This window comes from Uranotaenia lowii, chromosome 1 (genome assembly GCF_029784155.1).
Source record: "Uranotaenia lowii strain MFRU-FL chromosome 1, ASM2978415v1, whole genome shotgun sequence".
Taxonomy (NCBI): Eukaryota; Metazoa; Arthropoda; class Insecta; order Diptera; family Culicidae; genus Uranotaenia; species Uranotaenia lowii.
The window spans coordinates 176,823,955-176,836,349 of NC_073691.1; the positions used below are offsets into that span (position 1 = coordinate 176,823,955).

The following is a 12,395-nucleotide window of genomic DNA, read 5'->3' on the forward strand; positions in this document are numbered from 1 at the left end:
ATGTGATAGTTAATTTTGGTTGAAAAACTTTTACTCTCTGGAGCCACCATACATGGAAATCAAAAACCAAATTTCTTCAAAAAAAATCCTTTGCAAATAAATTATGTGCAAACGACGCGTCAAACAATGTACAATTCAAAGTGGCCAATTGTGACCTTAATAGTGTAAATGTCAATAGAAGTGAGCCGAAAGTGAAGTTTTTATACTAATTTGAGCATAACTATTACTATTAGGCTGCAACATGTAGGATTCCTAACAGTAGGCCTACTTGAACCACTTGGACTTGATATGGTAGATGGGCTCAAATTAGTATAAAAACTTCATTTTTATCTCACTTCTATTGACATTTACACAATGAAGATCACAATTGGCCACTTTGAGTTGTATGTTGTTTTAAAGGCGATACTTTTTTGATTGCAAAACTGTAAAATATGTAACCGAACTCGTCCGAACTCAGGAGATATAACCAGTTCAAAATGACTATTTTTGCTAAGTATTTTTAAGATACCTCGTTTGAACTTCAAAATTTTTATACAGTATATTCAGTAAAAGTGTACAACTTTTCTGTCTTCAAAACTCTCTAGAACATATTTTATATGAAAAATCCCGCGCAAAAAAGTTATCTTGAAAAAACTGAAAATTGATGTTATTTTTCTAAAAATGGTCATAACTTTGAAACGATTATTGTTACAGCTATGACTTCTTTAGCAAAGTTGCTAGAATTGGTACAAGCTAAAAACTTTTCTCAGACAATATAGCTCTAAAATGGATATTAAAAAAATTAGTTTTCCTAACTCACTACTAGATGGATTAATCAATTTTTCATAAAACTAGTTTTTTAGTCCTTGTAATGTTGGTCATTTGTCTCGAAGACACTATAGGTCTAAAACGCATAGTTTCGGCAGAAAACAGTTTTGATCGCCTTTTTCATGTTTTACCCCTGTGTGCGACGGCTCCAGAGAATTGAAAGCCTTTTAAACAGATACAGTTATTTAGTCTAGGTTTTGTTTATAAAAATGTTTCAGTTACGAAGTCGTGGTCTAAAAACACCAGCCGCTTTCTGAAGCCACCATTTTTTAACACCTTAAACTATTAGTTTTTCCAAAAAAGTGAGTCAAGTATCCATCTCTACTACTCTAGTGCCATAAATATTGTACGTTGTGGGCAATAAATCAAAATGAGATGCTTCAAGCAATATGATACTTCTAACTTGGGTAGGTCAACAATGAAATGGTTGTGAGAAACTTGTGATATGCAGCAAAACAAACACACTGTCAAAGCTTGGACCGATAAAACCTCAAATTTTGCACAACAGAAGCTATGACAATTAGAGGAAATCCGAACATGTGAATCCTGTTCGATGAATTTGCTCAGCACTAACTTTGAAACATTTCTGGCAGCATCTGGTGGTACATCCGATTTGCCATCGTCGCCCAAAAGCAGAACCCAAACAGTACACAGTGATTGATAATCAAAATTAATGACTTTTGCCACTTGGACCTCATTCATCCATCACTTTCACTGCCATCTCAGTCCGTTGTCGGGGGTCAGATACTGAAATAAGGTGAAAACTTTCACCACGGTGCGATCGGGAATCAATATTTTTGGTCCCATCTTCGGTGTAGGACAAACCGACCTTTTGTAGTCAGCGGAAAAAATCAATTAACCGTATCATTTTTTTTTCTCCTGTGCTAAATCAACTGAAAAAATCGGAACATAATATAATCGAAAAAAAACTCTTTGTAAACCGACTCTCAAACACTGCCATGGTGTTAATCACTTTCCGCTAATTGATGGAGGAAATTTGCACCGTTTTAATAAATTTAACATCCCCCCCTGTTTCGTTGGTTTGAAGAACGGCTTTCCATTTCTTTCTCTCGAGACGGTATTTTTTTGTCCGTTCTCGGAAAAATCTCACAACAAGTACCGATCGAAACTTATTATTCAATTAAGTGAACCGGTGAGAATCCCCGGGCGCCGGAATGAAATTGACCGAAGGTCATGAACAGAGAAGACCGGAAAATGCTAATCAGTTTTTTTTTCTGGTTACTATTCTGTTTCATAAAAGTAAACCATTTAACGAACATGCGCCAGCGTGAAGTTTCAATATTAAATATCGATTTTCACATTTTACTGCAATGCCTCCATTTTCCGTTTCATCAATTGATAGGAATGTTTGAAATTAGTTTTGCTGGAAATTCGATGCCTTTATAATTAAGTTTGATTATTTCTGTTTTCGCATAAATTGCTACCTATCAATTGATTTATTTTTGCTTCAGCTCCATCACTGTCGTCACTTCCAAGCCCGTAGCGCTGTTTTATTTGTACTGCTTTCGATAATAAACTCATCGCTAATAATGGTTAATTATTTTGGACAATGTTTATGAGTGTGCATTGGGTATCAATTCCCTTCCATCGAATAAAAGCGGACACGCTGGAATCTTACCTAAAACAATCCACAGCACGATGCTGTTCCCGGTAATGGCCACCAGTAGCATGGCCCCGAAAACGACGCCCCATGCCATCTTCTGCTGCCACGGCAACTCGTAAGGGCTCTTGGCCGTCGGAAACAAACAGTCGGTGATGAACTCCCTGGAAATGGAAATGGAAATGGAGAAAACGTCGGTAAATAAATGGTAACCGTTTTGGAACGGAACATTTTCCGCATTGGAAAACATACGGAGCTGGACACACTTGAGCATACTTAAAGATGTAACTATATTGTCGAATAGAGCCCATTTCAATTTGCGGGCTTCGTTATAGTTATGTCTAACGATGAGGCATCTTTATTAAATTTAAGGCCCTTATTCGGGAAGCCTCAAGTTCGGTACTGAAGAATCATAAAATAAATATCTTTAACCGGAAAATAATAGCAGTACATTTTACGACTGACATATTTCCGTGAGCTGGAGTTATCTTATGCTCGAACGATTCAGACTGGTGATTTTTTTGCTCATAGTAATTATTTCCTCGGAACAGCTTCATGAAAAGGTTGATATCAACAGAATTTTCTTGATCTACAGTACCGTTTGTCTTCTATATATACACTGGATTCTTTTTTTAAACGTTTTATTTTACACAGTTTTATTTTAAACGATTTTTTAATACGATTTTCTCGAAATAAGACGATTTCCGAACATGTCAAAAAAAGGTTCTTGAAATTCCCGCTTTTTTTTCCAAACCACTTTTGGGTGGTAAATTGATTCGGACGTTGCTTTCCGACAGAAACATGAGCCGGAATGCCACTTAGCCACTTAGAGACTCTGCGGAATTTCCGGAACAACCGTGGCTTAAAACTCAAAACAAATCAATCCAAAACAAATCTTTGAGTTTCTCGATTTCACTCAAACCACCTCAGAATGGCCTACCTGGTTGAAACGATCGATTTACAGTCCAAATTGGCCACTTTACTCGAAATGAGCGATGGCTTAGGCCCGGATGTGGAGATGTTGAAAAAAGAATCCGCAGCCCGTGGCGCAGATGACAGCATTCAAGTTTTCTAAGCCAGCGGGCAAGAAATCGAATCCCGGTCACGGCCTACGTAGTACACTTTCTGTGGGTTGGTGGTTTTAGCATTTGTAAGATGCTAGCCATCATATCCTCGAAAGATGTACGCTTAGAGTTAAGAAAAAAGGAATCTCTTCGAGGAAACATCAAATTTCATTGAGATCCTGTATGTGTTTGTGTTCGTATAAAAAAATCCAGTGAACATAAAAATGAATATTTGTCTGTCTGTTCTCTATAGACTCAGAAACTCTTGGACCGAACATTTTTAAATTTGGCATAGGTATGACCGTTTTCAGGACCGGAGATGGTTTCTATAATAGTTTCAGAAGCTCCGACTTGAGGGAGGGGGGGGGGACTCCTATACAATTTTATAATATCATATGGCTAAGGTTGCCAGATTGCCCGGTTTTATAGGGTTGCCCAGACATTTATTGAAAAATTTGGGAACCCGGATTTTGCCCGGATTTTTTCACTTTATTTGGCAAATCAAACAAAAAATAAATAAATTGTGCTGTAAAGTTTTATTTAGCCACCAAAACAAATTTTGTTGAGCAGATTTTGCAAAAATAATCATAAAAGGTTTTTCGAAGCCTAAAATATGATTTAAAATCTGTTTATGAATTTTGATGAAAAAAATATTTTTTTCATTTTTTTTATTTTGAGTTTTGTTGAGTAATTTCTGGGTTTTGACAAAATTTGCCCGGATATCGCCCGAATTTTTCTCGACAATTTAGAAATGAAATGCTCGGATTTTGCCAGGTTTTTATAAAAAAAAATGCCCGGTTTGTCCGGCCCGGATACGTCCTGAAAAAAATCTGGCCACCTTATATATGGCACAGCCTATACAATTTTTAAGCAATAGCCATCAAATTTTCTACAAAACAAATTTAACGCCATAATATGATTTATTGTATTAGTGAACATGTTTTAACATATTGAGATGATTTGTTATATGAAACCCCCTTGCCATTTTCGAAAGGGAAAGGGAGGTCCCTTGTAAAATTCATATAAAATGTGACAGAACTCACAAAACTCGAAAAAAAATTTGAACTATTTTGATCAAATTTGGTACACATACAAGTTTTAAAGTGTTAATATTATTTTAAATGTTATAAGACGTTTTCCGGTTTTTTGGAGGCGGGCTGCCATACAAAATGAACAAAAATATGATAAAACTCGAGTAATTTTCAAGAGACCGTTGCACATAAAAGTTTCTACATGATAAGATAATAGATTTAATATTCAAAAAGATTTGGTTTTGGCTCCCACTTAAAAATACCGTGAATTATAACAATATTTAAATACTTATAAGAGATCTGCATCAAACTTGCTACGAAACCGAATTTTAGATTCTGACATGATTTATCACACTGATAGACGAGTCACGATATAATTTGACAATTTATTGTACTGTAAGAGCACCTTTTTCTGAGAAAAAGTAAGGAGGGAACAAATTTCATGTGGTTCTGATCAAATTCGGTACACATACAAATTATGTTGTAGTGAGATGCATTAGCTATTTGAATTTCTCTTCCAACTTTTGGGAATTCTCTCAAACAGGGACCGAAAACAGCACGAACACAGGAAATGCAATACACGACCAGTGATGCCACATTGATATCGGTATTTTCAGATCTGAAAAAATCGGTATTCGGTATCAAAATTCCAAAAATCGGTGAAAATACCGTTTTTTTCGGAACATTTGAAAGCGACTTTAAAGAAAGAGTATTGAAAAATGTCGATATTTTTGAAGCTTGAATGAAAAAATTGTCGATCATAACAAAACATTGAAAATAAAAGCTGTTAGAGGGCGAATAACCCTACGTGGTTCAATTCCTTTTTCAAATAAATAAAATAAAATTTCTTCATTCAATTCGTAAAGAATGCTGAATCTACAGAATACAGTTTTAATAACAAATTCATCTTATGATCCATGTTTATTTTTTCTTCTGTGTCAAATAATATTTCATTTAAATGGTTCATTAGTTTGAAAAGTTTTTCATTACGCTGGTTGCTTTAACTATTTGATGATCCAAATTAAATTTTTTTTGTGTTTGTTCGAAAATTTGTTCACAGAAATTATTTGTTAAATTATTAAAAGGATTCAACCGTATTTTTTGTAGTCACATTTCTCATAAAAGATTTTACCATCTGTTTCTAATCTTCGCATCAATCGTTCTTCAGGCTTAATCAAACCTTAATTAGTGGTTTGACATTAGCGTAGTATCGCTATTTTTAAACATCATAGGTATTTTCTTTCAAGATTACATACTACTGAATGCTATTTATCTCGAGCGCACACTTATGTTGGCTCATAAGTTTTGCATGCTTGCATGTAATAAGCTTGTTTACAATCAACATTTCGCAAAATAAAAAATAGAGTTGTGTTAGATCGAAAATTTAAAGGAAAAAAAATCGAATACAAGAAGTTATACAGATGCAAGCTTCTACAGTTTCACTCTCGTACTTTCAGCTGTTCGAATTTTCGAAGAATTCAACCATTTTTTCAATAAAATACCTTATTCTTTATCTGTTCTCAGGCCCATGCGAAGGACCCGCCCATGGAGACGGTTTTTGAAATTCAAATTTAGCAAAAAGTAATAACAATTCCAAAAATGCACAATAAATCCAGTGAGTCATTAAACAAATATACAAAGCTATGTAATTCCATGTTTTGTTGTAAATATTGAAAAAAAAAAAAAACAGAGAACTTCAAACGCGTTGAAATAATTATAAATTGATTATTAAAAATTATGATCGATTCAAAACAGATGATAAAATAATAAAAATACCTGAAACGTTTATAAACTTTCAAATGCATATCATATAGTTAAAATTTCAAGCTCTGAATATTTTTCGCTGCCAATTGGGTCCTGACGAGGACAAAAGATAGGAACTGTGTTTTCTTATTAGAAATAAAAGGAGATTTAAAAAAAAACAAAAATTCAGGATTTAAAAAACGAAGTCTAAATTTGTTTGATATACTTCATTTGATTAAGAGAAAATATTTTGGACAAGATGATGATGAATAATCTAAAAAACAATAAACTCTACAGTTATTATTGTTAATAATTGTTGACATCACTGTAGGAAGTTGAAAATAAAGATTTTACTTAACTAAACCTATTTGTTGAAGCCTGCAAAAAATTATTTAATTTTTGCTACTAAAAATATCTAACTTTCAATTTTGATTGCAACTTCTAGAAAATTGATAGTTCGTTGAAATTCCTTCATAAAACAGAATGGGGGAAGCAAACAAATGGAAAACTTGTATGATTTTTTTCGCATTAGTCAAAATAACTTGCGGGCTTAACAAAATTGATAATAAAATGAAAAAAAAAATTTTTTTGTTATGTATTGTGTCAAAAAAGTTCCAAATTTTCTTAAATAATTTTTACATATTTTCGAAAGTTAAAAAAAAGAAAGCAGATAGAAAAATAAAATTAATTACATGTTTGGAATTAACTAATTTAATGAAAACTTGCTCTTCAGTTCTTTGCACCTCGGAAAAATGTAAATTCCGTGACCTTATGTAATTTATCTAAAACCCTTTTGAATGTGGAGTAGAGCATTTATAAAACAAGAAACACAAAATAAAATTGAAGCAAAAATTTGTTTCTTGAAGATTTTTTACAATAAGCAAAAAAAAAATGTAATGACGTTTTGTTTAATCAAAGAGATTCATAATAAAACTGAGTTTTTAGTTTTTTTGGCTAGTTCTGTCGACTACCAATTTGTTGACATGTTAAATAAATAAGGAGTGTACACAAAAAAAATTGCACCACTTTGTTTTGTGATTAATTTCGAATGCATGGGTGTAAATTGATGAAATTTTCAGCAAAGTTACCTAGTAATGTAATGTTTCAATATGCAAATTTTTGTGATGTTCTCCCAAGTCCAATGAAGAAATGTTTGGAATTTAATTTTGGGTCAACACGTGCGCCATCTATAATGCATCACGGAGAAAAAAAGACGACAGTTGTTCCTATTATTTCAGCTTGTTACACCAATGATCGAAATGCAGTTGATTTTTTCGCATTCAACTACTTATATAATAGATTCAACTACAAACTTCTAATTGTCCTTACGCAATCAACTATCAATATAATGCATTCAACTGTATGATTTATTTTATGCATTCAACTATAAATACAATAGATTCAACTACAAACTGCGGATTAACCTTATGCAATCAACTTTGAATATAATTGTAATGGTATAATTGATTCAACTGTAGATATGATTGATTCAACTACAATTGTATGATTGATTTTAGGCATTCAACTATAAATATAATAGAATCAACTGTAGTGGTATAATTGATTCAATTGTAAATATGATAGATTCAACTACAAATGTATAATTGATTCTAGGTATTGAACCATAAATATAGTAAATACAACTATATTGTTATGATTGATTCACGGAAAAAAAGTCGACTAATGATTCAACGATTTCAGCTAGTTATTTCAAATATATCAGTGTATTTGAATTTAAATTTAATTATTTTGAAGCAATTATTCATATAATTGAATTTTTCGATAAGCTTGATTTGAACCGCAATTTGAGTGTTCTACTGCAAGAGTGCAATGTGTGCTGAAAAAAAAAAGCATCGGGAAAATCGGCAGGTAAATTTTTCAATTTCGGTTGAATTTCTTTCGTTTGAACAAAAATTGTCATATTTCTCCACTTCTAGGTTGTTCTCTGTCGGATGCACCGAGTTTGAAGGCTCTTTATCGGCAAATTGGCTCATATTTGGTCTCGAAATAGTCCCACATAGCCCTTCGTTCAGAACGAGAATTTGTACGCAGCACCAAAAAACCGACGGCTTCCCAGAGATTCCCATTCCCCAGGAAATAAATGATATTTCCGGTCAGCTATCCGCCAAAATAATTAGTTGGGGCAAGAAGTCATGTGTTGTCGGAATACTTCCGCCGTTCAATTTTGTCTAGCCCAGCTCCGAGGGCTGTTGGTGGAGATGTCCAAACCCGAAAAAAAAATCGCCAGGAGGAATCGACAGGTAAATTTGTTAAACTTAGCCGATTTTGTTTGTTTAATACAAATACTAATCATTTTCCTTGTTTCTAGGTTGTTCTTCGTCGACATTTACGGCCAGATCATTTTCTGGAGCAAGATAAATTAGCGAAGCGCAACATCCTGCTGTCGAAGCAAATAAAATGATCTTTACGGGCAGCCCTATACGGACTGACACAAATTTTTTTAATTAGATTTACACCTTTTTTGGTTATGAAATAAAAACCTTACAATCAATTTCATCATAAAATTAATCAGAAATATGATTGAAATCAAAGGAAATAACAACATTTCAATAAATATCATAGTATAAATCATAAAATCAATCTTAGAAATATAATTGATTCTATTATATTAACAGTTAAATCAACTTTACCAGTATAATTGAGTTAACTATATTTATTGTTGACTGCACAAAATCAATCATATGATCATAGTTGAATTTATTATATTTATAGTTGAATGCATAAAATCAATCATACAACTATAGTTGAGTTTATTATATATATTTTTGAACGCAAAATATCAATCAGATAATCTATTATATATATATAGTTAAAATCTTCAGATTTATAGTTAGCCGAGAATCAATCAGAAATATAGTTCGATATAAGTGGAATATAGTTGGAGAAACTATACTTTTTCTCCGTGATGCTATGAACCACCGTTTTCCAAAACAAGGCTATTTTTGTTTACGTTTGCTGTTTCTTGAAGCTTCAAAATATCTCAAAATTTTGAACTTTGTCGAAGTTATAACTAATATAGCTGATTGTCCGCCTTCGGCACAAAAGCAAAATATTTGACTTTTTTCATTCCACCATGATTTTTGCGTAATGGCCTGATTCCAGATCCAACTTAAACAGAGGATAAACTTTGTGAGACCTATTGCAGTTCCATGCAGAGAAAACGGTCACATTTGGAGGCAGTTTTCTTTGTTTTTTTTTTAGCCATTCGTCGTGTCAATCTTTATGAAAGACTGAGTAATTTGTTGTTTCTACAGATCGTTAGCTTCCTCAAATACTAGAAATCATTTTTTTCTCGTTGTTTATCTTCGGAAAATACAGGAGTTTTGTCAACGAAAAGCTTCTGGTTGAAAACCTGCCGGGTGACCGCTAAAGAGTTCGTTTTGCTGTCCATGATAGAATTTTTCAAATTATCTCTCCGTAAGCTGTCCCTATATATTGCGAACGATTTGACCACCGTATTTATTTTATTTTACCTTTTAGAAATGAATTCAGACCTTTTTAAAAGTCAGCTAGTTAAACCAGTCAGAGCAGTTTGGCTTTTTTCATCACTTTCTCTATTTATATTTTCGGATTGAGCTCGAAAAAAACCCTCTCACATTACTCTCACGTCATAGAATCAATAATCTTCCCTTCTATTCAATTTTTAGCTTACTATTGGGTCCTCTATGACTTCTTTAACGATTTACAATATGAACTTTAGTCGAGTAGTATATTTCCATGTGTTTTTGGGTCTCCAACGGGCACTCTTCTGGATTTTTCTCGATCCTGCCCAAAAAATTTTGTCAATGAACTTCAGTATTGAACGCTATCTCAAAAACCACTTGATAGATTGTCACCAAATTTACACGTACACGTACACATTATAATACTAGGTAGCTTCACTGAAAATTTAATATATTTTCATTCATGAATTCAAAACAAATTGTTGCATTTTTTTTTTAAATACACTCCTTATTCGATGAATGTTGAAGTTTGAAAATCGTTATCATAATGTAAATAATAAGAGCGTAAACCTTCGAGTTTGGAAGTTTTCAGTCGGCAGAAAGGATTAATTGTAATGTATTATATTAGTTTTAAAAAAAGTATTTTATTTAAAAAAAAAAGTTAAAATGACTAGCTCCATGTTCTGATTAGGTTTTTTTTTGTCAAGATTTAAGTTTCAATACAGATGTTTTTTTGAATTACGAACTGAAATTTATAATTTGAAATTAGTATCAAGGCCTAGCATGTCTTAGACCTTCAATGATCTAGGACTAAATTCCGCCTTAGGCGAGCTAATTTTCTGACCGTTTTTATTGACACATATATTTAAACTCCTTTTGGGATCAAGTAACTACTACGGAAAATTCCTTTCTTAAACAGGAAATTGTACTTGGAAAAAAATCTCCATGAGGAAGGGGTTCTAAACACCTAACCTCCCTTTAGATTCGCACGACCTTGTCTATTCCCCTTCTAGATTTTCGAAAAATTCGGGATCACAAATTGTTTGGTCAGACCATTTTCGGAGGAAAAAAACACATCTTATTTGGCGGACAATCAACACGAAAAAGAATTTTATTTTATTCTACATTCAAAATTACAGCTTTTCCCGCTAAATCATTCTTGAGATAACAATAGATGAATTACTGGCATCATTATAGCGATGCTCAGATGGACACTATATTTTAAGGCGCATTCTAGCATTATCAGGGTGACCAATACCATTCTGATCGAACATACCGGCCAGCTAAAACAAATGTTTTAACGTCGGTAGCCCTAGATTTGTTTACATTGCAGTTTTCACTAACTCAGTTCTTCAGTAGGATCATTTTCATCTTTTAAATCACTTGATTCTAGCGGGAAAACGGAAGTATTTGGGATTTCAAGAGACTTACACTATATCGGTAATCGCCAGATTTACAATACTGGAGTTAGTTGCCACGGACGAGACTACAAATTCCACCTAGCTGGGAGTGCTGGACTCAGGACTCTTGATAACTGGCGATTTCAGGTTTGGACAATTGGGTCTTAAGAATACGTTACTTGAAGACTGGCTACTCGCTGTTTCGAAACTGGACATCGGACGTTCAAGTCGGTTTTTGGTATCATATTTTCGGGACAACTTTGCTGCGGGTCAACTGCTCTGCGGGACAACAACTTCTCGGGACAACATCTGCGGGACAACTACACTGCGGGTCAACGGTTCTGCGGGACAACGGCTCAGAAACTCTGCGGGACAATTACTCTGCGGGACAACAACTCTGCGGGACATCTCTGCGGGACAACGTTTCTGGGGATCATTGGGTTTGCGGATCAGCGGCTCTGCAAAACTCTTCTGATGGGATTCAACTTTGGGTACTAGTGGTGGCCTTTTGTCGCAAACGGGGGTCCAGTGAACGTCTAGGATCACTTAGCAGGATCAGGATCGTTCTGTTCGGTCCATGATGATTCGTAGGGATAGCTTATCGCTGTAGCAGGAGATATCGCTTCCTGGCGAAAGCTTTCCCATCCTGGTCACGGCACCAATGTTTGGTCAGACCATTTTCGGAGGAAAAAAACACATCTTATTTGGCGGACAATCAACACGAAAAAGAATTTTATTTTATTCTACATTCAAAATTACAGCTTTTCCCGCTAAATCATTCTTGAGATAACAATAGATGAATTACTGGCATCATTATAGCGATGCTCAGATGGACACTATATTTTAAGGCGCATTCTAGCATTATCAGGGTGACCAATACCATTCTGATCGAACACAAATCAAAAATTTGTTATTTTCTCCAGCCTTATTTAAAGATTGAAACTTGTGTAAGGCTGTTTGTTTCCAAATCGCTGTTTTTTAACTTTATCTACAAATTTTCCGAAAAAAAAACAAGACAGAATTTTTTTTTTCGCATACAAATTGAGGATCCCCAGAATCAGAGGTGGCCAAGTGCCAAAATCAAAATTTTGAATTGATTATTTCGGAATCTTTATCATACGTCAATCTGTATAACATTAATATTTTTCTAATATTTTTAACATACTTTCCGATTGAATAAAAACTTTTAATAAATAAGGTATAAGGTGTTTCGGAACGATTATCTATTTCAGATCCATTACCGCGAAAACATTTGCTTGTTTACT

At 33.9% G+C, this 12,395-nt stretch overlaps 1 protein-coding gene across 1 annotated transcript in view; it reads right to left on the reverse strand.

Moving 5' to 3' along the window:
• Positions 1-12,395, reverse strand: part of LOC129737563 (tachykinin-like peptides receptor 86C) — a 264,810-nt gene that overhangs the window by 194,633 nt on the left and 57,782 nt on the right. Inside the window, exon 3 of the mRNA XM_055728725.1 lies at positions 2,447-2,592. Coding sequence (XP_055584700.1) covers positions 2,447-2,592 — 146 coding nt within the window. The remainder of the gene's footprint in view (positions 1-2,446; positions 2,593-12,395) is intronic.